The following is a 27999-nucleotide window of genomic DNA, read 5'->3' as shown; positions in this document are numbered from 1 at the left end:
TTTTCACTTGTTTTGATGACATCTAAAGATCAGGTAAAACTAACAGACCGGACATTTGCCAGTGAAGTAAATAAACAACCCAAGGTGAAAAATAACATTAATTTAATTTCAGAAACTTTATACTTATCGAAATAAATTTCATTCTGTTAACGAACTTCCTCTCATTGAAAGGTTAACTTCCTTAATTACACTGATGATCTGTTTTTGTCACCAAACACGATTTGCTATTTTGATTACCTACATTATGAAATGGATCTTATTGGAGTATAAAACTATTGGTATTTTCCGGTTCTACAATTAAATCCTATTACTGTCTGTGTTTACCATTAGTTAATGCGAGTCAAAGTGGCGAACCTTTTTATTGCCAGCAGTATTGATCACCATCAGATACATGTGTGACACAGGTACGATCAGAGTCATTTGCTGCTTTCACAAATTTTACAAGGAAATAGATTTTAAGGATCTGATTATGAATCAACAACTAGAATGATCAGTACAGGATAAACAATTAGATTTGTAAAACGTATTTTATTTTAAACATTGTGGACTTAAAATGATTGATACCAATGTTGAAATTAAAATCTGATTGAAAATATATTTGTGCAATTGAACTTCTTTTCCGAGAAATATATGTCTTGATATTCCAAAACTGTTGACTTTTTGACAATATAATAATGTCGGCGGAGCCAGAGTCGTCCGTGGAACCGGAGTCAGAATACACTTTGTCAGAATCAGAACCAGAGACAACTGTAGAACCTGAAGTGGAACCCGAATCTTTACTGCCAGAAAGTTTCATATTAATCAACAGCGAACCTCAAGCTGAAGCATGGCCAGAACCAGAACCGGAATGGAGTTCTGCATTTAAAGAATGGGGTGTTGCATGGCCGTTACATGTTTATATTTTTGGACTATGTTACGTTTTAGCGGTAGTGTTTTCAGCCATCTGTATAGCTGCACTACTGAAGTCTGTGAAAGCTGGAAAAGGAAAACTGACTTTATCTTTACTTCTCATGGTGATATTTTTCAGCACCACCCGGACAGTATCACTTTTTACCGAACCTTATTATGCCTATAATAACATTCCCTTTCTCACAGCCAGAATAATGTGGTCAGTTGGTTTACCTTTCTTAACTTCATCATTCAGCTTGGTATTTTTAGTTTTACTGGACACCACTAAGATGGACATAGGACCACCGAAATTTCAGAAATTTTCAGCTATTTTGATTATTACTGCAGTCCATTTGGTAATAGTTGTAACTTCTGATTTTGTTGTATTTTATGAAGCCTCTGCAAAAGTTATGCTTGTTCTATGCCAGATCGTGTTCTTAGCCTATGGATTTTCACTCGCTATTGGATATTTTTATGTGGGGTTCAAAATGAGGCAAAACTGTTCAGCTGGCAGTATGCATGGTAAGTAAAATAAATTTAGAAAATAATTATGTCACAGTTTAAATTATGGAACAATAGTTATCAAAGATACCAGGATTATAATTTTTTAAAACGCCAGACGTGCGTTTCGACTCATCAGTGACGCTCAGATCAAAACAGTTATGAAGCCAAACAAGTACAAAGTTGAAGAGCATTGAGGACCCAAAATTCCAAAAAGTTGTGCCAAATACAGCTAAGCTAATCTATTCATGGGATAAGAAAATCCTTAGTTATTCGAAAAATTCAATGTTTTGAAACAGGAAATTTATAAAAATAACCATATAATTGATATTCATGTCAACACCGAAGTGCTGACTACTGGGCTGGTGATACCCTAGGGAACGAAACGTCAACCAACAGTGGCATCGAACCAGTAGTGTAAATAGTTATCAAAGGTACCAGGATTATAATTTTTTAATACGCTAGACGCGCGTTTCTGAAATATCAACAGTGAAAAAGTAAACAACTAGTATTGCCGTCATCAAATTTGAAGTCATTACTAAGATAAACACGTTTGCCATTTTGTCTGATAATCCTCAAAAACGTAATTTCTCTCTTTTGAGGTGAAATAGTTGCAAAAGCTGTTATATTTGAGTATGAACTGTTCTCCTATTCATTTGCATATGAAAACTGTGTAATTAGTCCATTTGACCATATTCTTGATCTGACTTCTTTGCGTATAAAATCTTGGCCCAATTTTCCAGTGAATCATTTTCCGAATGGTTTTCGTTCGAGCGCCTCCAATGACTCTTATGTAGACGAATAATGCGTCTGGCGTACCAATTTATAAGTCAAGTATCTTTGATGAATTATCATTCATAAATTTCTTTATTAATTCTATATATTTTATCAAAACATTGAAGTAGTTGAAGGATTTCAAGTATCGGATATAAGAACAATACACACTAATAGCTTCCTGGTATTTGTCGAAATAGTTTTAATGTCAACATTTTGTTGCGGGTTTATTGAAAACTTTTATTTACAAAAATTAGTCCTCTTCATCCAGCAATTAACCGAGTTATAATAAAAGTTTATATCAATATTTCAAATGTAAGACACATATTACATTTTCAGGTCATTAAAGTTATTATTTTGGTACGAAGTAAAATATCGCTGCTATTTTTTGTTTGTAACTCTTTGATACGAAGTTACATATTGTTGCTATTTTTTGTTGTAACTTATGATACGAAGTTACATATTGCTGCTATTTTTTTATGTAACTTATGATACGTAGTTACATATTGTTGCTATTTTTTGTTGTAACTTATGATACGAAGTTACATATTGCTGCTATTTTTTGTTGTAACTTAAGATACGAAGTTACATATTGCTGCTATTTTTGTTGTTGTAACTTATGATACGAAGTTACATATTGCTGCTATTTTTTGTTGTAACTTATGATACGAAGTTACATATTGCTGCTATTTTTTGTTGTAACTTATGATACGAAGTTACATATTGCTGCTATTTTTTTGTTGTAACTTGTGATACGAAGTTACATATTGCTGCTATTTTTTATGTAACTTATGATACGAAGTTACATATTGCTGCTATTTTTTGTTGTAACTTATGATACGAAGTTACAAATTGCTGCTTTTTTTTGTTGTAACTTATGATACGAAGTTACATATTGCTGCTTTTTTGTTGTTGTAACTTATGATACGAAGATACATATTGCTGCTATTTTTTTATGTAACTTATGATACGAAGGTACATATTGCTGCTATTTTTTTATGTAACTTATGATACGAAGTTACATATTGCTGCTATTTTTGTTGTTGTAACTTATGATACGAAGTTACATATTGCTGCTATTTTTGTTGTTGTAACTTATGATACGAAGTTACATATTGCTGCTATTTTTTTGTTGTAACTTATGATACGAAGTTACATATTGCTGCTATTTTTTATTGTAACTTATGATACGAAGTTACATATTGCAGCTATTTTTTTTATGTAACTTATGATACGAAGTTACATATTGCTGCTATTTTTTTATGTAACTTATGATACGAAGTTACATATTGTTGCTATTTTTGTTGTTGTAACTTATGATACGAAGTTACATATTGCTGCTATTTTTTGTTGTAACTTATGATACGAAGTTACATATTGCTGCTTTTTTGTTGTTGTAACTTATGATACGAAGATACATATTGCTGCTATTTTTTTATGTAACTTATGATACGAAGTTACATATTGCTGCTAATTTTTGTTGTAACTTATGATACGAAGTTACATATTGCTGCTATTTTTTGTTGTAAATTATGATACGAAGTTACATATTGCTGCTTTTTTGTTGTTGTAACTTATGATACGAAGATACATATTGCTGCTATTTTTTTATGTAACTTATGATACGAAGGTACACATTGCTGCTATTTTTTTATGTAACTTATGATACGAAGTTACATATTGCTGCTATTTTTGTTGTTGTAACTTATGATACGAAGTTACATATTGCTGCTATTTTTGTTGTTGTAACTTATGATACGAAGTTACATATTGCTGCTATTTTTTTGTTGTAACTTATGATACGAAGTTACATATTGCTGCTATTTTTTATTGTAACTTATGATACGAAGTTACATATTGCTGCTATTTTTTTATGTAACTTATGAAACGAAGTTACATATTGCTGCTATTTTTTTATGTAACTTATGATACGAAGTTACATATTGTTGCTATTTTTTTTGTTGTAACTTATGATACGAAGTTACATATTGCTGCTATTTTTGTTGTTGTAACTTATGATACGAAGTTACATATTGCTGCTATTTTTTGTTGTAACTTATGATACGAAGTTACATATTGCTGCTATTTTTTGTTGTAACTTATGATACGAAGTTACATATTGCTGCTATTTTTTTTGGTTGTAACTTATGATACGAAGTTACATATTGCTGGTTTTTTGTTGTTGTAACTTATGATACGAAGTTACATATTGCTGCTATTTTTTGTTGTAACTTATGATACGAAGTTACATATTGCTGCTATTTTTTTTGTTGTAACTTATGATACGAAGTTACATATTGCTGCTATTTTTGTTGTTGTAACTTATGATACGAAGTTACATATTGCTGCTATTTTTTTGTTGTAACTTATGATACGAAGTTACATATTGCTGCTATTTTTGTTGTTGTAACTTATGATACGAAGTTACATATTGCTGCTATTTTTTTGTTGTAACTTATGATACGAAGTTACATATTGATGCTATTTTTTATTGTAACTCTTTGATACGAAGTAATTTATTGCTGCTTGGTCTATTTGAATTTTTGTTGACATATTTGCTTGTTTTTGTAGTGATTAAGATTATAACACAATGTTGAGTGCTGTACCCTTTTTTGGGACATTTTTTACCTATTATTTGTCTGTTTGTTTTGTTCATACATCGTTGTCAATATAATGAAATTTTATGCGATTGTCATAAGTGAGCGATTTGGGTAGCTATAAAACCAGGTTTTATCCGCAATTTTCTTCAAAAGAAAATGCCCTTCCAAGTTTGAGATTTTGATTTTGCCATTTGCTTAAAAATGGACTTTCGTTTTAGAATTTTTCTGATAACATTAAACAGCCCATCGAACTCAATGTTTATTTTACAAGTAACATTTACAGAATTTTCAAATAGTTACCATAGATTTAAATACAAATATTTTCATAGAAATTACGAATATTGTCAAGCTCTAAGAGCAACATTAATTAAATATCTTTTTGACCTGAAACCGTAAATTTTTAAATTGAATATCCGTGTTTTATCAATAAATTTATTTACCACATAATGCGGTCTTGCGAAAAAAATCAGTTGTATTTGTTCTTTCCTTCTTGCAATCAATCAACTGTATAGTCGTTTGGTTTTAGGCCATAGGACAAACAGTTTGTGGAACTTTATGAATTCTTGTATATTCTGTGAAAGGTTATATAGGTAACTGACCGGAAAAAAAGTTTGGAATCCTGTATACGTGACCTAAAGTGAACACGCAAATGCTAAAAAGTTTTCAATGAATCTTCATCAACTTATTGACCTAGAACATGGTACATGTTAATACTTTTTTACAATTTCTATTAACAAAAAAAGTCGGCTTACTATCTGTTTTCATCATATACCTGTAAATACTTACTTAAATGTGTTTTGTTGGAAACAGTATTTTGATAAATTGGAATATTTGTCGACAGGAAATGTTGTCCTTAGTGATAAATGAAATCAGTTATAATAAGTATACGAACTAATTCATCCATAGGAAACTTATTTCCCGGATTAGATTTATGCATTGCATACCTTTTTTTATTATCTGTTTTAATTTACCGTAAGAAAGTATTTAGTCCATTAAAAAAGCTGTACTAAGACACTCTCGGATGAGTACCTTTTGGTCATATCCAGTCGATCGATTGAAATCGAAGAAAAGTTGGAGGGAAACTGACCGTCAGTTTTAAAATGATAATATTTGACTGAGATATTCATTTTAAACTTGCAAAATTGATTTGTCAGATAGGAAAATAGGAAAGGAGACATTTATATCCGACCATTAATGGATATACGTACCTTCTTATACAACGGTATCACTAGTCCGAACATTTGATATATTGATAACTGTTCGCATGAGATAAAATAGTGAAGATAATTGCAGATATCACGTTTCCAATACTTTTTGATTTGGCCTTAATTAGTACATATTCACTAATAAAACGAAAAATGTTTACTTCATTAAATAATTTGCGCCAGTTTATGAATTCATTAGCCTAAATATTGACAGCATACTAATAGCAATAGATTATAATTGATACAAAATTTAAAACAGTTGATAATTATGTCATTAAGGTATTGTCATCAATTCCAATGCTCATTGCAGCAATAGATAGAAAGAACCCTATTTTTTCTTGAAATTTGACCTCTTTAAAAGTACAAGATACTGAAAAGGTATAACTGTTAATTTACATCATATATCATGTTTGTCTATTGAAGCAAATGGAGCTTAAAATTGTTCTTTAAACATAGCACATGTTGGTGTTTATGGTGGGGTCAATAAAGATTGGTGATGTCAGATACTTTATTGTTTTACGGCTTCTCTGAAACTGAGCTTTTACTCGTTTATATACATCTTGATCTTTTATTTTTGACCGGATATATCTATTCCTTTTTCCCATTTACTGTGGTTTGTAATCCTTATATTTTTCTCATATTTTAGACACAGGATATCTTTTAAATCTTTCCTTGCCATCTTATTTTTAAACATCAAAATGGTTCTCCTTTACGTAAAACAAAAATTGCCACACACATTGTTGTAATTTTGTGTATGATAGCAGTATATCAAAATTATCACAATATTTGTTCGTGTTTGTCTACATTTCTCAAACTTTTGTTTTATGATAAATGTTGATTGTTTGTTAGTACTTGTAAAATTTACTTTGCTGATTGTTTTGGACCTGCTTTATTCACAGTTGGTTGAGCAGAGAAAGATAGCAATTGCGGTCTCGTTTGTTGATTAATTCGTTCGTTTGACCTTCTGCTCTTAGTATACCGCTGTTCGAAATTCATAAATCGAGAAAAAATAAATCCGCGTTACAAACTAAAACTGAGGGAAACGTATCAAATATAAGAGAACTACGACTCAACAGAAACACAACATTAAAATGTAACACACACAGAAACGAACTAAAATATAACAATGGCCATTTGTCTGTGTTTGTACAGGGCATTTTAAGAAACAAATGGTGGGTTGAACCTGGTTTTGTGGCATGCCAAACCTCCCGCCGTTATGGTAATGTTAATTATAAATGACAACGTTACATGACAGGACTACAATACAAATGAATAGGAGAAAATATAGAACAGAGAAACAAACGAATACTAGCCAACAAAATGTACCAGGTTAAAAAAATTGATACGCCAGACGCGCGCCACGTCCACACAAGACTAACCAGCGACGCTGAGATGAAAAAGTTTGAAAGCCAAAACAAGTACAAAGTTGAAAATAACCGAGGACCAAAATTTCCCAAAAAAAAGTTTTGACCAATACGGCCCTGCCTGGGACAAGAACATCCTTAAATCTAGAATAATTCATACTTTTGCAAACAGTAAATTTTATAAAATAAATATATAATAGATATACATGATTAAACTGAAGTGATAACCAGAGACAGAATGAAAACGGATACACTATTAACCAGTTTCTATCTTTAAACTATTTCATATACCCGAAGATCCAAGCGATTCTGTGGGTATATTGTGCGGATGATCTGTTTTCCAAGGATTTATAAGTAATACAAAAACTTATGAATACTACTCTTTCCATCCATGCTTGTTTATTCGCGCATTTCCTTTAAATGTAAAATGTTTGGTAGTACTTTAGTCTCAATGCTCTCCTACTTCACAAGAAAGAGTATGCTGCATAAATTTCAAGCTACATCAATTAAGATTTAGATTTACGACATGTAGTATAAAATAACCCCACTTTTATGCACTTAGTAATTATATGCACCTAAAATCCATTTGTAATTTCCTGAAACTAAAATTATTTAAACCTTGCTATCTAGTTACTTTGTTGGAACCGTATAGTAGATCAGCTTGACTGATTACTAAATACTATCGCTTGGTAGATGAATGAGTGCTTGGCAATGATAGAAGGTGTTTGAAGAAAGAAAATAAATCGTCATTTGAATTTCATTTACTTTTTGTTGCATGCAACAAACGTTATATTAAAGAGCTGAGTATAATAGGGAAACTAAATACAACAGTAAATAACCGATATATAAATGTCCAAAATCAATTAACAAGATACAAATGATAACAAACCGAAATCATGCAAAACATTTATTTGTAAGTTGGCATGACACATATTTCTTGCGTAATAAAATAAATGGCAACAGGATAGCCCCATCATGAATATGTCATACATAATCTTACAAAAATTTAAGAGCTGTTAATAAAATTGATTGTTTATTGAATGCAATTATTACGTATTATTCAACATTTATATATCATCTTTTATGTTTATTTCCTCCATAGAAAAATATAAGAAGACACACTCATGAGACATTTTAACGTTTTATGTCTGTTTGTTTTGTCCACATTTTATTGTCAATGTAATAGAATTTAAAGCAACTGTCATACATATAAGAGGTTTTGCTAGCTATAAAACAAGGTTTAATCTACCATTTTCTACACTTGAAAATGCCTGTAACAAATCCGAAATATAACAGTTGTTATTCATTCGTTTGATTTGTTTGAGCTTTTGATTTCGCAATTTGATTAAGAACTTTCCGTTTTGAATTTTCCTCGGAGTTAGGTATTTTTGTGATTTTAGTTTTTACTTCAATCATGATGCGTTTGGAGTTGTAATTATTCTGCAAATGAACTTGGATGACATTTAATGTTAAAAGGAAGTATTATCGTATTCAAATAACATTTTCTGCAATCATATCCTTTGGGACCTGCATGTATCATTCCATGGACTGGTTCATCTAAATAAATCCGAATATCAGATTCTTTTATTGTTTGGATAAAAAAAAATAAAAATATTCTAACACGATCGTATTGGCATAGTTAAGCGAGTGCTAAAAGATAATTTAACCTCGGTATACAATTTCGTGTATATGTTGATAGTCTTAAAGCTCGTTAGTTTATTAATATCACCTCTTATCACATGTCCACTAGGCTAAGCATTAGCTACGATTCAGATAAAATTAATATACGATTTTTTTGTTTCAAGTATCATTAGAAGCGGAATGTTTCATTGACTTACAAGTCAAGAATTTAATTTAATCGAACACGTATTTATGTGACCTACAACCTAACCTCTTCGCTGAAAATGGATACGAATGTACTATGCGTGTCTAATTTTTAAAGAAAAATAACGTCAACATTAAAAGTGAAACAAGAATTTCTTATACAAGTAAAACGATGAGTAACATTTTGTTTTTAGCGTAGACCAGCTAAAAATATCCATTTGCACGTGCTCGCTATCTATTTCCATTTGTTTTTTCTTTCGGGTAATAGAACTTAGACAGTAATTGGAGGTCATCTCGATGGTTGGTGTGATGGCGTATAGACGAAAAAACTTGAAATAATGATTCATATTATCGACTTTATTTATTGTTTATTAATTTCAATTTGGGAATACGTTTCAGCAAAACATAAATGAAATTTGATAATTTGTATCAAATCGGTGAACATGAATTTGACAGCTAATTATTAAAAAAAGATTAAAGATAAAGGGCATTTTAAACTAGACGTATTGTATAAAAAAAACTATTGTGGTAACGACTGTATGTTGATATGTAGATGTGTTTTTAGTTCATTTGGGTTGCTGTTTTATATCTGCTATTATAAATATTAGTTTCAGGTTATTCTCCCAATAAACTCTTTTTGTGTTATAAACTGTTGCCGAGACGTAATATCTCGACGTAAAATATGAGTGACAAATGCGATTTGAAGAATGAAAATAAAAAAAGATAACTGAAGCTTAAAGCTATAAAAATAAAAAAAACCATATATATATGTCTACCACTAGATTAATATTTCCCATTCCTCTTTTTCTATTTTTTTACGGTTTGATCTTGCATTTCTAAGTATCCTTTATGCTCAAATTTGTTGAATTTTCAAATAACATTTAAAGTCCCTCATCGGTTACATGCCTACACTAATTACTTGTAAGTTTATAAGATTCGTTTTGATGTTTATATTTTTCATTTATTTATGGTTGTATTGTTTCTCTCACTTTAAGGTTTGTCAATAAATCAGAAACATATACATATATGCGTGTATATTGACAAAAAGTGTGGAAAGTACAACTCAGGAAAATGTTTGGCTGCTGCTTAATCACATTAGAGTTCATGCATCGCTCCATTAGACAGTCCATACAAACAGTCAATCACTATTTATAACTACTGGGCTTACATAAAACTCGTGTCACAATAATGCATATCACTATGACAGGATACATTAATCATCCGATTGCAACTTCCAAACAGTGAATAATAATTGATATTTCAAGTTAAATCATGATATAAGATGATAGAAAAGTTGGATATAGGAATATCGTCACTCAGTCAGACTTGGATCTTTTTTAAAGAAATATCTTGAAAACAACCCACACCTTCCAAAAGGTCCTTTGTTTTATTCAATGAATCATGTATCAAATATATTTATATATTGACATCTGCAAATATTGCCATAACACTTATAACCAAGAATTGAGACTAAATTCATGAGAAATAATGTGTAATGGAATGTTTATTTGTCTTGATTAATAATGTTTATAATTTTAAACAACGTTATCCGTTTTTTTTTACCCACTCCGAGGACTTGTTGGTATATTTGTATTTGTTAATAAAAACAATTTCTTAGCATGTCTCTTCATCGCTTGTTGTGAAACAAACTGCTTTAATATGTTATATGCTGTATACAATATTTGTATTATTTGAGTGGCTGTCAAATCTTATTATAAAAGAACACATCTGTCCTTTCATTACATTGGAAATAGAACTGTTTGTCATAAAATTGTTTAATGGGCTGAACTTTCATGAAATGAAGCAATATTACATAATGGCAGATCAAAGCATGACGATTTAATCGCACATTGGGGAAAATATCTACCTGAAAACATCGACGAAAACGTTTTGAAAATGTATTTGACGTTTCTACTAAAACTTCCTTATTAAAAATCCACCAAAGATAACCAAATGTATTTCCCAACTGACAGTGTTTCGTTTACGGCATAATATAAATAGTTCGCTGATGATAATCATTTTCAGTTTTCATAATATGAATCACGGGTTTGTACTAAAAGTTATTCTGAGACTTTTTACAACTTCTACTATTGAATGTTTCATTTGTTCCTTGTTTTAATGCTCCAAAATTTTATGTGATTGTGGTTGTATAATATGTGCCTGATTGGGCGTGTGCTTGCGATATATAGTGGTGCTATTTCATCAGAAAGGCATGCGAGACTATTTAGTGTGTTTAGAATATAACAGTTATTAATGAAAGTATCGTTTCTGTAAAAGAAGATAAAAACAATTACCAGGTACCATCTTAAGGTGGTATGGTGTCTAAATTAAAAATTATAGAATTTGTTCATACTTTGCCAAAACGAAGTATCTATTGTATTAAGTACAAAACAATTAAAAAAAATGATATGGCACCGTGCATTTTCTCAAGCTACAGGTTGTGACAAAATGACACATTTTGTATGGATTATACAAGAAAACCTATCATTATGCGATTAGAAGCAAAACTAAATGATAGAATTGTAAAAATAGAATACGAAAAGATAGCTTTTAGAAAATTTTATTTATAAAAAAAAGATGTGGTATGACTGTCCACAAGAGACCAAAATGACACAGACATTAACAAGTATATGTCACCGTACGGCCTTCAACAATGAGCAAAGCCCATACCGCATAGTCAACTATAAAAGGCCCCGATATGAAAATGTAAAACAATTCAAACGAGAAAACTAACGGCCTTATTTATATATATAAAAAAAATTCACGAAAAACAAATATGTAACACATAAACAAACGAAAACCACTGGATAACAGGCTCCTGACTTGGGACAGGCACATACATAAATAAAGTGGCGGGGTTAAACATGTTAACGGGATCCCAACCCTACCCTAACCTGGGACAGTACAACATAAGAACGAACTATAGAAATCAGTTGAAAACTCATCAGATGGACAAAGTGTGACCGAGTACTTGTACATCCTGACAACACAAAAAGACACTAGGAACAGATCTGAGAGTACTCGCAGTTATCTGACAGCTAGTTCAAAGCCACTAACCACTAATAAAACATCGTGCATCTAAGACTAAACAATCAATCCGTACACATCCAACATACAATAGATTAAATGTAAAGACGTCATAAACAGTCAGAGAAAAACATGACCTTGTGCAATGCCAAGTTACAGGTATCGACAGATTGTAGATCCATGAATGTGTGTATGTATATAACATACTAGTAATATTTATTTTGATTTTAATTTACTGATAACAAAATCAATATTAATACCAATAAAAAACAATATTTAATGATCTTATTACAGTGATGAATTGGTAACTTTTTAGAATAAGTTTATTCAACGGAGCGATAAGTTTACAAGGATCATTTCTTAATTTCCGGGCACGGTTAACGACATTTCCGTAAAAATGAGGATGTGCTATCCCGTTTGAAATAAGTTTTCTACAGGTACAACCAAACTTTAAAACCAAATCTTTATATCTATGGAAAAATTTAGTAAAGGTTTTAAGGTAACGATATCCCTGGTTTAATAATTTACCAGTAATTCATAGATTGCGTTCGTTAAAATAAAAAACGTCACAACAGACATGGGCATAGCGAACGAGCTGTGAAATATAAACACCGTAAGATGGTGCCTTAGGAACATCACCATCTAAAAAAGGAAAATCAATAATAGGGAATGAAAAATTGTCACTTTTGTCGTAAATTTTAGTGTGGAGTTTCCCGTTTAAAACCGAAATTTCTAAATCCGAGAAAGGACAGTTATTACCGTATAAATTTTATTTATTTAAAGTAAGTTCCTTGGGGTAAATTTCAGCAGTATATTGAGAAAATCTTTGATTATTTAACAAAAAAAATATCATCAAAATAACGGTAGGTGTTGTTGAATTTATCAATTAAATGTACAAAAACAAGTCTGCTATTAAAGCGGCACAATTAGTGCCCATGTGGATACCTTCAACCTGTCGATGAAATTTGTTGCCAAAACGTACATAAATATTATCAAGGAGAAAAATAACAGCTTCAATCATCTCATCACACCTCCAGTAAGTATATCTAGCATATTTACCTTTATCATTAGAGAAGAAGGCTTTAAATGAGTTGCAGCAAATATATGTGCATTCAGCTTTACCAAACGACAATTTATTTAAATAGGAAAACTTTTGTTTAATAAGATAGTGTGGAAGTGTAGTGTAAAGAGTAGAAAAATCAAAATTTTCAACAGAATCAAAAGGACCATTAAAAGCACGTAATTTATCTAAAACATCCAAAGAATTCTTTACACTCAAAAAATGGTTTATACCACTATGTTCATATATTTTATTTCAATAGTTTATGATAAGCTCTTTAATAGTAGTCAATGAACTTGTTAAAAGTACTGAAAGATTAGTTGTAGAACACTTACTAGAGGCCGAGATGAAACGATATTTAAATGGTTTTTTAGTGTAGTTTAGGTAGCCAATACATCACAGGGACCTTCAAATGTTCAGAAGAAGCCTTAAGCTTTGATGTGGTTGTGATATGTTTGTTTACTATATGACTCTCTGTGGAATGGATGGACTTGAATGTAGATGAATTTAAAATTTCATTCTCAAGAACGTCCGTGTAGTATTTACGGCATATCACCACCACATTGTTGGCTGCTTTGTCGGTCGGTACAAACACAAACCGCTTTGAAAGTTCTTGAAGTTTATTTCTTATTCTGGAAATAGGTGTATTATGTACTCTATTATTTACTTCTAAATTATTTTTAAAATGTGATATTCTCTTATCTTCCACATTCATACATTTACTTAAATAAGAATCAAGAGATTTTTTATCAGATTTTTCCCGTTTACGCCACTTTTTACAAAACATCTTTGGTGACTTGACGACACTCTTTCCAATCTATTTAAGATGGAGGACGATATTTTGGTCCTTTTTTCAAAAAGTTTTTAACCTCTCTGTCCTGGACGATATTGAGGTCCCCTGTAATAATATGGCCATAGGGAACATTTCTAAACTTCGACGATTCACAGTTTCAAGTTAAGGGAGTATTATTATCTATATTAACGTCTGATGTAACCGAAGTATAATTAAAAATTAAACTTCTGCTAGGTTTTTTGTATGTGTATGAAATTATGGGTGGTTCTATGTTATCAAAATAGGGAGGTATAAAGTTTTGAACGGTAGAGTCATTTGTCTGTTTGTCTTTGTCATTTTTAGCCTTGGCGTTTCAGTTTATGTTCGATCTATGAGCTTGACTATCCCTCTGGTATCTTTCGCCCCTCTTTTGAAGGACACGAAAGAAAAGATAAAAAAAATGTTATGTGGTATCATAGATTCAATACAAAATAAAATACAAACATAAATTCAATCAAAGTTTTTTTTTTCATATTTCATAAATGATTGATTGATTGTAGATTGCTTCATGCATATTCAAGATAAATGTTTCACATAATAAAAAAAGTACAAATAAAGGCAACAGTAGTACACCACTGTTCAAAAGTCATAAATTGATTGAGTGAACACAAATCCGGATAACAAACTTAAACCGAGGGAAACACATTTTTACCTTCTATGTCTGTTTATTTTGTTCCCACATCGTTGTCAATATTATTGAATTGCATGAGACTGTCGTACAAGTGATGGGTTTCCTAGCTATAAAACTATGTTAAATCCAGTATTGTCAAAATTAAAAAATGCCAGCACCAAGTAAGGCATATGACAGTTATTTGATATGTTTGAGCTGTTGATTTTGCAATTTGCTTACGGACTTTCTGTTATTATTTTCCTCGGAGTTTGGTATCTTTATTTTTTTACTTTTTTCTGTTGGTAATGTTTAACTCATGTTTTACTATAACTTCTGCTTGTTATGTAACTATCTTATGATTCCCATTTCTTCCATCTCTAATACATAGATAATCCTCTTTATGTTATTAAAATAACAAATGAACAAACAAAAAATTTGTTGAATTTCCGATAGTTGTTGCAGAATCAAAATTGATGTTACAACTAAGGATTATGTTCCTTTGTTATATACCAAGTAAACTTACTTTGTGTTTTCTAATCTCCGGATTTGATATGAATCAAAATATTGTATTCTTCCACTATCCATTTGCAAATGTCTGCATCATAATATTTTTCCAATAAATTTGGTACGAGTTATTCATCATCAGCAAAATGAAATAGAATGAATTGAATAACACTTAATAGATGAATATATGTTGACAAGAAAGATCGTAGCAGCTACTTTTCTTTTTAGATCTTTTAAGAGTACAGTTAACTAAGATAAGTAATGAAAGAGACTATGATGAAAAACTAAACAAATGGAAAATATTAGTCGTTTACTAAAAATTGCTGTTAGGAATTTTACCTAATACCCAGGTTATTTCAAAGGTGAAAGGTCTGATTGACTCGCAAAATTGAGCAACATATACAGGTGAACATGAATGTGACAGGAATAGGATAGTTATTTCCCACTTGTTCCATTGGTTGATTGATTTTTGTTAGTTTTTATGGAATCCATTTATGAATTTGCCTTTGAGGTCGATATTTTTATAATCGTTCAACATAACGTGGTTTTGCAAATTGGAAATAACCAGATTTTTTAGGCTTAAAATAAAAGAATAACTTCCCTTCTATGTATATATTCATTCAACCATAGTTATTAAATTTCACTTATCTGTTATGTGTGCGTCATTTGACATGAAAGCGTAAATAAACTTGTTAATTTCATGTTCAAAATTTTCCCCCTTAAATTTTTTTTTTTACATTTAATTTTATTTTATTTCCTTAGTCCATGTATTATTCATGATCCTTTTATGTTTAAACTGTAATATAAAGTCATAAAAACAAGTTGTAATAATACAAATGAAGATCTAAATTTTAATTATATATTTTATGGGTACATGTTATCATTGGGAAATCATTATATTTGGGAAGACTTCCTCAGTCCTCAGTGTTGAACACCAATTTTACTTTTATACATTTAGGTTCCTTTGAACTGTAAGCCGACTATACGATATTGGTTCTGCTCTCTTTGATGGCCGTACGGTGCCATATAGTTGATAAATCCGATATAATTGGAATCCGTTGTTTCTGTTGCCATCATATTACACCTTCTTATTTTATATTGTTTACCTTTAACCAAATGTTTTGATGTCTGCAATTTGGCAATTGTTATATTTTTATCTAAGGTTCATCAAAGATTTCGGATGATTACAGCGAGTGCTTTCGTGCTAGTATACCCTTTGGTGTAAAAACAAATTCCTATGGGATCTGAATGTTTCATTTTGATTGCTAATTTGATTCAATAAAAATATCATACTCTTTAATTGTTTGTACTCATGAAATCAGATATATTAAATATAGTTGATTTATGGTTACCATCACGAATTGGTTGGTCGATACGATGTGTCTGTGTTTAAGCACATAGGAGACATATTTTGTTAGCAGTCTGAGATATTTAAAAAGTAAAATCACAAAAATACTGAATTCCGAGGAAAATTCAAAACGGCAAGTCTCTAATCCGATGGCAAAATTAAAAGATCATTCGTATAGACAACAACTGTCATATTCCTAACTTGGTACAGGCATTTTCTTAAGTATAAATTGGTGGATTAAACTTGGTTTTATACTAGAATAAAATAGAATAAATAGAAGCTAGAATACTTAACAAAATATGCGTCTGTTCTGTAAATTTACCTGTTGTGTCCTACTCCCTATTGTCAAATTTGGATAGTGTTTGTAGATTAGCATGGCATCTAGGTTTGTTTTTGATGAATTACTTACACGGTCGACGTACCAGGTCTCGCTACATGTTTTTTTTACTTACTTGGTTTGTATATTCCGAAAGAATTTATGAGATATGATAATTGGTATAATAATTTGTTAAATTAAACAAACTTCATTCAGGTCATTAAAGATTGCATATTTTGGCGTTAATATTGATTTACTTATAGGGTATTTGCATCGGAACTAAACACATTTATTAAAAAACCAGTTGTTGGCATGACGCGGGTTATGTTCTTCTCATATATGTTATGATGGTATGATACTAAACCCCTCACGGGAAGGATTGTGCCTGATATTCATATGATGAAGACATAATCTTTCAATCAGTTTAATTGAAGTCTGGAGCTGGCATGTCAGTTAACTTCTAGTAGTCTGATGTTATTTATGTATTATTATCATTTTGTTTATTTTCTTTGGTTACATCTTCTGACATCAGACTCGGACTTCTCTTGAACTGAATTTTAATGTGCGTATTGTTATGCGTTTACTTTTTTGCATTGGCTAGAGGTATAGGGAGAGGGTTGAGATCTCACAAACATATTTAACCCCGCCGCATTTTTGCGCCTGTCCCAAGTCAGGAGCCTCTGGCCTTTGTTAGTCTTGTATTATTTTCAATTTTATTCAATATATCGCCAAAAGCTAAATGATAATTTTTGTAACCAACTTTTTGTTTCTTATTCAACATTTTTAATAAACAATCCAACACAAACATATGTTAGATAATTTTGCTTTTTCTCATAAATAATTAATGTATGATAATCGGTAAACTATTGTTGCTTCTGAACTCAATATGTTTAACGCTTGCTTATCCTCTATGAGATTTGAAGGTTAAATTTTGTCTTGCCTTTTTTCTCTTTTGATATACGTATCAAATCAAAAATTCGATGTTTAAGGTGGTACCTAACACTACATGGAGATAACTCTGTAAAATCAGCAGAACGTTTTAATGACGTTGTGTTCATATGGGAATATTAAGCTTCTCAATGATCAAAATAAGTGTTTGTCAAACTGCTATATAACCAGTGTAATTTTTCTGATTAAACGGTTGGTTCAAATTTTTTGAAATTTTTATATTTTTGTCAAAGGGTCAAAGTAAATACTTTGTCAAAATTTTAAGAAAATTAAACGAGCCAAATTAATTTTAGTTAAAGTGTTAGGTACCACCTTAATAACATTTGGATTTCATAATTTATGTATCTTGTCTTGTAATATACCAGCAAAAGTATGGTCTGGTGACATTTTTTATCTAAACGATATCTTCATCTTTTCCCCTGTTAATACACGAAAGTAAAAAAAATATATACTAATTAATTGGCATAGTATATATTATATAGTTTTTTAGTCAACGGAGGTAATTCCTTTGTATATCTTATGTTAATAATAGGATGTTTAACGTTCTTATTACCCATTAGAGTATCGCACGATTGGTTTCTTTTACTGTAAATTATTCAGTAAAAAGTACATATACTAAAACTAAATGTATTACACCAGTACTCAGAACATCGTGTTAATTTGTCGATATGAATTTGATATTGTTTAACTGTTTTCTGTCTTCTTGACTTTTGTCCACTGTTGCTCCTATATATATGTAAACATAGTAATAATCGTCCGTACTAAATTCACGTGCACTTACTTTTTCCAAGCTAGCACTCGAGCACTTACTTTAAATGAAAATAGTATTCCTAGTAAAATCGTTTAAACTTATAAGCTCAAGTTTTTACTTACAGTGGATTCACTTGACTTATTCTCATTACGTCTTTGAACATTGAAACCGCATTATACGTCTTCCGGACAAGTCCTTGAAAACAATAGATCGCAAAGTTCTTTTGTTATTTCTTTTTTGCTGATGATTATTTATTATAAGCATGTAACTTGTTCCATTAAACATAATCGTTTTTATATGTCTGGAGAAAATACATATTTTTAATTTTAAAGAGTTCATGCTACTTTTTTCCTACGAAAATTGTTTTATTAGGTGAACTATCATGCAACATAGTAATTAAATGTTGTCTTTTTATAACAATATAACTGGGAAAGGGAATGTCAAACAAAAGCAGCTACGAAAAAAACAGCATAAGAAAATCAAAAGAATATTTACAAACATTGTCAGGAATGCGAATAATTACTTCATTTTAACCTAAAGGTAGATCTCCAATTTCGGAAGTAAAGTTTATTAAATTGAAAATTAAAGAGGCAATGTTTTTTAGCGAATAAAAAAACATATTTAACGTAAACGATAAATTACGCTCACATGGTTTTACTCGATCTTTTGTTGGGTCAATTATAAATGCATTTTTGATGTCAGAACCATATTGTATTTCAGATGAAGTCTTCCTTCATTTTGTCAACGTCGGGATGATTTTCTTCACTTTATTTCATAAAGTACCTTTCGACATGGACGTATTCTTTCGGCTATATCAGTTTGTAAACTTATTTTCGTAGGGAAATATTTTTACAACATCGTGTTAAATAATTTCTATATCTAAGTTTTAAATTGTTTGTGAGAAGAACATAATGTCATAATGTCTTAGCTAGAATCAGTCAATTTTGTTTTTGCTTTCATATCACTTATTCTTACAATGTTTTATTTTCTGTACATTCATTTTATAAACTATGCACTGAGTTAATATGAACTTATAAACGGTTTGTGTCCATCCTTTATAATATTACAAAAATTTATGAACTGAAGATTATTTTAGAGGCAATGTTTTTTAGCGAATAAAAAAAACATGTTTAACGTAAGCGATAAATTACGCTCATATGGTTTTACTCGATCTTTTGTTGGGTCAATTAGAAATGCATTTTTAATGTCAGAACCATATTGTATTTCAGATGAAGTCTTCCTTCATTTTGTCAACGTCGGGATGATTTTCTTCACTTTATTTCATAAAGTACCTTTCGACATGGACGTATTCTTTCGGCTATATCAGTTTGTAAACTTATTTCGTAGGGAAATATTTTTACAACATCGTGTTAAATAATTTCTATATCGAAGTTTTAAATTGTATGTGAGAAGAACATAATGTCATAATGTCTTAGCTAGAATCAGTCAATTTTGTTTTTGTTTTCATATCACTTATTCTTACAATGTTTTATTTTCTGTACATTCATTTTATAAACTATGCACTGAGTTAATATGAACTTATAAACGGTTTGTGTCCATCCTTTATAATATTACAAAAGATTTATGAACTGAAGATTATTTTGTAAACAGGAAATCTAAAATTTGAAATGAACTAGGCAAAATTAAAACAAAAGCATTTGATTATAAAATCTATAACTCGTCAAAGTTTTATATGTAATAGGCTGCATGGTACCTGCTTAATGTCCTGTTAACTTCATTGCACTTAGTCATTAAAGGATAGGCATTTCAAAAACATATACTGATTTAAAATATTCATTTAAAGCATCGATTTTTTTTTTGATTTTTTTTTCTTGTTTTATGTTTGCAAATTATTTCTTAACATACTATAAGGTGTCAGACCACCAATTACTCCCTCCAATTTAGAACGTATGTAAAAGTAGTCCTACTTTGACACAAAATAGTGCTTTTGATGTCATTGTTTACTTAAACTAACCAACAAATTTGCAGAAATGAAACTTTTGGTGAAAGGGAAATATATTTAGACCATTTTGAGCCAAAATTCACTTGTCTATGAGTTTGCATTAAAAATTCAGGATTAATGCGCTACATAGTACACTAATTTAAGATTTCCAGAAAACCGGGAGTTATTTTGGTAGTACCTGTCTTTTCAAAATCAGAAATTTGTTACAAGACTTTAAACATTGGTTGAAAATTGGCATGTAGGAAGGTGATACATGTACAATTCAGGATATACCTGGTTTCCTTGAAGTTAAACTTAGGGTAAAATAGTTAGAAAGCTGTGAAAATTGCAAAATTTGGTTGAACAGATAGGGATTTTTAATTGGTGGTCTGACACCTTTAAGGGAAATGCGGTGAAACCCCAAATTCAGAAAACAATTGATTTTTTTTACTTAACTGATCATGTGAAGTGATAGTAGTCACATTTCAATCTTTTTGGGGGCAAAAAGTCACATATTGCAAATTTAGAGCCTTAGACCTGAATTTGTGCTATTTTTAGCTTTTCCCACCCTGACAATATGCTTTCACATAAAAAAAATGTCCCAAATTGTTATAAATGCACAGGAAGATGTTTCTGTGGTATTAACATTATAAAACATGGTTATTTTACCACCAAAAAAAGTTCTTGTCATCAAGATTTAATGAAATTATTTGATTTTTATCCCTTATATCATTGCGTCATAGTATGTATTTGGCAGATAACATAGCCTGATGTAAACATTGCAAAAACTCACAAAAATCCCATTTATTATCTCAAATGAAAGTTTTATGCCATAAGTTGTATCAACTGATAGAAAATAAAAACAGTTAAATGACCATGACTGCACTTTTGATCATTTAATAGTCCCATTACTTAAACCAGGTGTAAAAAAGGGGGTCAATATTCCTTGACTCTTCAATACCTTGAATTTTTTTACTTAACCCATTGTAAAAATTGTGGAAAGTCTTTTAAGAAGTAGAACAAACAAGAAAAAAATCAACAAAACTGATCTTGATATTGAAAGTTTATGTTCCTGTCGTCCAAAATGAAATTTTCAAGTATTTTCTATCAAAGTCATACATTACAGTCAGTTTAAATTGAGCTGTGAAATTTGTAATATAAGTCACATTATGCTCAGATAGGATGTTTCTGACTTCAAATTAACTAAGGATTAAGAATAAAGCAAAGCAAAGATTTCTGAGCAACTTTTTTGGCTCTTTAGGTGTCAGACCACCAATTACTCCCTCCAATTTAGAACGTATGTAAAAGTAGTCCTACTTTGACACAAAATAGTGCTTTTGATGTCATTGTTTACTTAAACTAACCAACAAATTTGCAGAAATGAAACTTTTGGTGAAAGGGAAATATATTTAGACCATTTTGAGCCAAAATTCACTTGTCTATGAGTTTGCATTAAAAATTCAGGATTAATGCGCTACATAGTACACTAATTTAAGATTTCCAGAAAACCGGGAGTTATTTTGGTAGTACCTGTCTTTTCAAAATCAGAAATTTGTTACAAGAATTTAAACATTGGTTGAAAATTGGCATGTAGGAAGATGATACATGTACAATTCAGGATATACCTGGTTTCCTTGAAGTTAAACTTAGGGTAAAATAGTTAGAAAGCTGTGAAAATTGCAAAATTTGGTTGAACAGATAGGGATTTTTAATTGGTGGTCTGACACCTATAAGCAAATAATTTACTTTCGTTTTGGGAAATAAGTGATTGTTAGGTGTATATGTTTGACTGGCAGTGTTATCTGAACTTAACTGCATTGTGTTCTATTGTTTCTTAGGTACAATAAGCAATAGGATCTATATTTGGTTATTGTATTTATTGTTAGCTTGACATTTCTGTCTGATAGGGTTTAACTGACCTGGAACTCTTTCTCATTGTTAGTTTAAACATATTTATTGATAATGGATTGGGAAACAAGTTTATTTCAATTTATATTTATTCCTTTTCACTTTGTTGATTGTTCAATGTTCAGTTTAATTGGTTAAGTCTTTTTCTCAGATATTTTAAGCAATAGATCAACTATCTTTGTTGCATAGAAAGATTGTAAGATGTGCATGACTAATCGATAGGGTTCGTCTCATTTTAACCTCTATTCGGGGCTCTGCTATATTTACCTTACCCCAAACACAACCATATGAAAGCAAGTTATGTATAAATACGTTAAAATTTTATTTACAAGATTAAAAAAATAGCCAAATTTATCTACGATAAACAATGCCTGAGGGAGTTGAGCCTTAGTTTCTTATGTATTTTAGAAAGAAAAATGCAAAAATGCATGTCATTATCGAAGCAATGACTATCTAGCTAGTGATATCACTAGGGACAAGAAGCTGAGTGGTCGCCAAGTGGTAGCAAATAGAAATGACACTTCTTTTTTTGCTTCAAAACCACTTTTAGTTCACCAGGAACGTCCAATACTGAACATTTAAAATCACAGGACGTACAAATTCATAAAAAGGAACTATATGACGAAACAGAACCAGAAAATGATTAGAACTGCTAAAGTCAACTTTGCCCGAGGGAGTTGATTTATCAATGGTAATATGCATACTATAGTCTCCGAATGGCTTGTGTCGCTAACCTGGATCTATGTGCTATTCAACTATGGCCCTCTCCAACATTCTTCACTTAATATAGTTTTAAAAACTGAAATCTTCATGTATTATTGATGTCTAATTTTTTTTTTACTGTTTACATTTGCTCCTTGTCTTTTTAAGTGCATATCCAACAGTTTATTACTGGCGGTGAGAATATTCCATTTCAAATATATAGGCTTTGTGCTACTTTTTGAGTAAAATGAGGTTGAAATTTCAGATATTTGCTCAAAATTAGGATTTGTGGACGTATTTTTCCTAACGACAGAAATGCATAAAAGAGGAACGAAAGATACCAGAGGGACAGTAAACTTCAAAACGTTTTTGTTTTAAAAGATAAAAACAAGCTGTTTTTTGTGAAATTATTAATAAGTTCTCTTTTATTTAAGTACTATATTTATGAAATATTTTGTTTAGAAATAACTTAAATTTATCAAATGTTCATGAATGTAGAAAAAAAACCGTATTTTTTTGCTGTATATTTATCAAATTTTAAAAAATTGCATTATTGACTTTTTCATGAAATTTGGTACAAATAATCTTCATACGTAATCAAACCAAATGACATTTTAAAAAAGATGAGTCGATGAACTCGTTTTCAAGTTAAATCAGTTTTAATGATAAAAATCAGTCGAAAAAATATCTTTTCCCGGTATGTTACAGTTTGACGTCGCTAAAATAACATTTTACGTCAGCAACATCATTTTCTCCCCTGTAACTGTATCATATGCCCTTAAGTTGTTGCCCATTTACGGAAACATGCGTAAAATTAGGAACTCGGTAAAGATTAATTAATCTATGGTTTTGCAAAGCAATGCCCGGGAACTCACTCGGGAAAGTATCTACAAAATAAGGACGAAATGGTTTTTGTAAATTTGACGTTTTTGTGTCGTTGTGGAAACTCAACCCTCATCATTATTATCTTGGACTGTATAAAAAAATGTAAAATGTAATAATTAAGCATAAAACATTATTGTAATCAATAATGAAATAAACATCTATTGAAAACAAACGATTACATAGTCAAATCAGTTATACTTTGTAATCGTAAAGCAAACACATTTATAAAGGCGTTATGATTAGAAAACACTGATGCGGTTAATCATTCAGCGAGAGTAACCACAGTGTGTGTATATTTGGTTACTAATGACGGTGATAATTCGAAAAAAGTATAAAATACAAAGCTCATTTGAAGTAGGATTGTGTAACATGATTCACATTATCGAACCATCACATTTGGGAAACTCGGGACGATATTGTGGTAACTACAACTGGAACATATCGGTCGTTATGTGTAAAACAAATTTTCCATCATAACGGTCAACCAACTCGTGATGACGTTCGTAAAATTATTAAATAAAGCAAATATAAACTGTCACACAATGGGCATTTATTTCCGTTTGATATTGTAAATCTATTTTCATTTTTTGACTTTGACTTTTTATGAAGGGTTACGTTCAAATTTTAAAAGATTTCAATATACAAAAATAATTATAAAGTACAGACAATTTTTTGTTTGGCTTCCCGTGGAACAATGTGTTTACGTATAATATTGATTTGCTTATTGTTGCTCTGATATCAAACAATAGCACTTTAATACATAGATAATGTATAATAAATTATTTAAAACTTGTAAGCAACGGTTTAAATGAATCGACATGAATATGCAGATTGTTCGATATTGTGAATAGTAATATAAAAATTTACTACATTAAGCCATATACATTTAATTGAGGTTGACTTTTTAAATGTTACACGTTATTTAATATTTCTATAACATTGGGTCTTTTGATAGTTGTTTCATTGACAGTCATACAAAATCTTTTTGTTTAAAATCTATTTAATGTAATAAGAGTATAATGCGGTGGATGTCAGAACTTAGACGTATACATGCTGGGTGGACATGATATTTATGTTTCCGTTCTTACACTGTTGACAAAACATTTTGGAAACTTTTTATGATTGTTTTAACAGTAACTGTACAGCATTAAGTCTCAGAGTTAATATAAACATGTCATTCTGTGTCTTTCCTTTCATCTGACAAATTTATCACCTTAAAATCGTATCAGCTTTTCTGAAGCTTACCAGTAACCATACGGGGTAAATCTGAAACTGATAGCAAAGAAAAAGAAACCGCAATGTGATAACAAAAAAGAAAGAACAAAATGCAAAACAATACTCAGAAAGATAGACCCACACGAACCCCATCAAAAGCAAGTGCATGAGATGGTCGCTTTTTTTTCAAAACAAGTGTGTCACTTTTTAGTCTACTTTTAAATTCTTCTTTGGGTAAAACTGCTCGACAGGGATGTTTAACGACCAATACTAATAGTCTAGTCGATTTAAACTGAACTTGTTAATATGGCCATCAGGGAACTACTTTCCCTTACACTATATTCGGTTTATTTTTCAAATATACGTTTTGTATTTGAATGTATTATTTGCTTTGCAAATATCCATGCAAATTCATAACGAGGAGAACGTTTTGGGAGCATGCGTAACAAAATACTAGACCCTTAGTGATGAAAAAAAAACATTGATTTACAATTATTCAAACTTTTCTTGAATTGAATAAATAAATATTATATAACATATGGCTTGTAAGTGCAGTCTGTATATCTTTGCAAAGAATGTATATATAATCTTCTTTTTTTTATTCATTAGCTGTCATAAGGAAACTTATCTTAATAATCAAATGTTCTTTCTTTTTTGTAGAATCAAGCACAATAAAACGGTTGATAGTTCTATGTTTCGTATCGTCAGCGACATCAGTGGCCATTGTTGGGACCCATATCTACAGTGCAGTTGGTGTATTTGGTGTTTACAGCAATAATAACATAGTTGATGCGTGGCCATGGTGGATTTTACAGACTTGTCTAAGGATAGAAGAACTTGTATCAGTGTGTGTTGTTTTAACAATTGCTTCAAATTCAGGACATTTAAAACAACTTTTAAGTCGTTGTGGTTCGGTTGTTGGGCATTGTTTTCGAGGTCGAAATCAGGTTCAAGAAATTTCTATTCAACAGGAATTTAATAAGAACTGTAATTTGACCAAAGACGAAACAATAACAAAGTCCGAGTTTTATTCGGAAAGTTGTAAGTAAAGATGATGTGGACGCCTTGATACTTATATGTATATATATCTAAATCATATTAGATCAAATCGAATGCACCAAATATAAATTATGACAAAATTTACATTCAAAGCTATATAAAACTATTTACTATCCAAAAAAGTAAAATCACAAAAATAATGAACTCCGAGGAAAATTCAAAACGGAAAGTCCCTAATCAAATGGCAAAATCAAATGATAAGTAAATAGTAAGTATAATGAACCATAATTAATTTAATTTATACATAACAAAAACTAGACAGAAACAGAGTAAGCAGCGTTTAAGAAATGAAAATAGTGTTAATTGCAACATATAAGTTAGCATCCACATTTTATTCAAAAATCCATTTTCATTGCATCTGGTCTGTTTTATTCAATGCTTCCAATGAATAAATCAAAAGAAACTATTTGATTTTACGTAACATTATTCTCTGTCAAAAACATGATTTGAACACACAAATGTATGCCGAACGTTGATACAATTATGAACATTAAATGTTTTCGGAAACTATGATATATTCTTAAATATAGATATCAGTAGTACAAGGTACCACTAGGTCTCATAGTTCACAAAAATAAATACATCTCTACTGATGATATTTTGGATCCATCTGTCTTATTTTATCATTGAGGTAATAGTGCTGTAATGATTCGTTTCCTTTAGAGTTCGATATTTTTTATATTTAACTTTGTAATATAGATTGCAGCAAGGTTTCGTATGATTTGATAAAAGTTTGGACACTTAACAAATGGCATTAGTGGAGATTCCTTATATCATTATGTATTATACTCATTGCTATTTACATATATATCTATAGCTTAAAATAAAGAATCGTTGACGTAGACTTTATTTATCATTATATAGTGAACTTCATTTTTTTTACATGAATAAGGCCGTTAGTTTTCTCGTTTGAATTGTTTTACATTGTCTTATCGGGGCCTTTTATAGCTAACTATGCGGTATGGGCTTTGCTCATTGTTGAAGGCCGTACGGTGACCTATAGTTGTAAATGTCTGTGTCATTTTGATCTTTTGTGGATAGCTGTCTCCTTGGCAATCATACCACATCTTCTTTTTTATATTGAAGTTGTATAAAAACTCGGATAAACTTTTATGAAAATATAGAAATTAAAAACATGGATGTATGCAAATCAGATGCTAATCTAAAAACACACCACTACATAACTGACACTCCTAACTTGTTTTCAAATAAGTCAATAAAGGCAACAGAAGTATACCTCTGTTCGTAAGTCATTAATCGATTGAGAGAAAACAAAACCGGGTTAAACCGAGGAAAACACATCAACTATAAGAGGGAAACAACGAAACAAAAGAAACACTAAAGTGCAACAAAAAAAAATGCAACAGAGTCATTCAATATGGGTCCTTTAAAAAACAGCATCATAAATCAAATATATTGAGAAGAAACAGCTTTTATAAAATGCCGATACTATTAAGCTGTTTATAGCTCAAAACATTATATCAGTACTGTTAAACTGTTTTGGAATGCCTCAGTCGGAAGCTCAGACTTTTTTTTATTTTGTCGAATAGTTACCAAAATTACTATTGTCATCGGTGATCTGATTCCACGAATGAATACATCAACGGAAAAAGTTTTGCTTCAAATCAGAGTGTTGTGAGTGAAGAGAAAATACATTGTCTTTGACTTACACTGAAATAAACCGCTTAATATGATGCGTAACCTTAAAATTATCATTTATATAATATTTTAAGCAT

The 27999-nt window shown here is 30.6% G+C and overlaps 1 protein-coding gene across 1 annotated transcript; it reads left to right on the top strand.

Moving 5' to 3' along the window:
- Window positions 1–190: 190 nt before the first annotated feature.
- On the top strand, window positions 191–27105 carry LOC139524823 (uncharacterized). The gene is made up of 2 exons (XM_071319927.1): window positions 191–1410; window positions 25865–27105. Exons 1-2 carry the CDS (start codon window positions 675–677, stop codon window positions 26251–26253), a joined length of 1125 nt encoding a protein of 374 aa, XP_071176028.1. The 5' UTR covers window positions 191–674; the 3' UTR covers window positions 26254–27105.
- Window positions 27106–27999: the final 894 nt, after the last annotated feature.

This window comes from Mytilus edulis, chromosome 5, assembly GCF_963676685.1.
Source record: "Mytilus edulis chromosome 5, xbMytEdul2.2, whole genome shotgun sequence".
Classification (NCBI taxonomy): Eukaryota; Metazoa; Mollusca; class Bivalvia; order Mytilida; family Mytilidae; genus Mytilus; species Mytilus edulis.
Note: the sequence above shows the minus strand (reverse complement) of the source record. Positions and strands in the feature narration are given on the sequence as shown.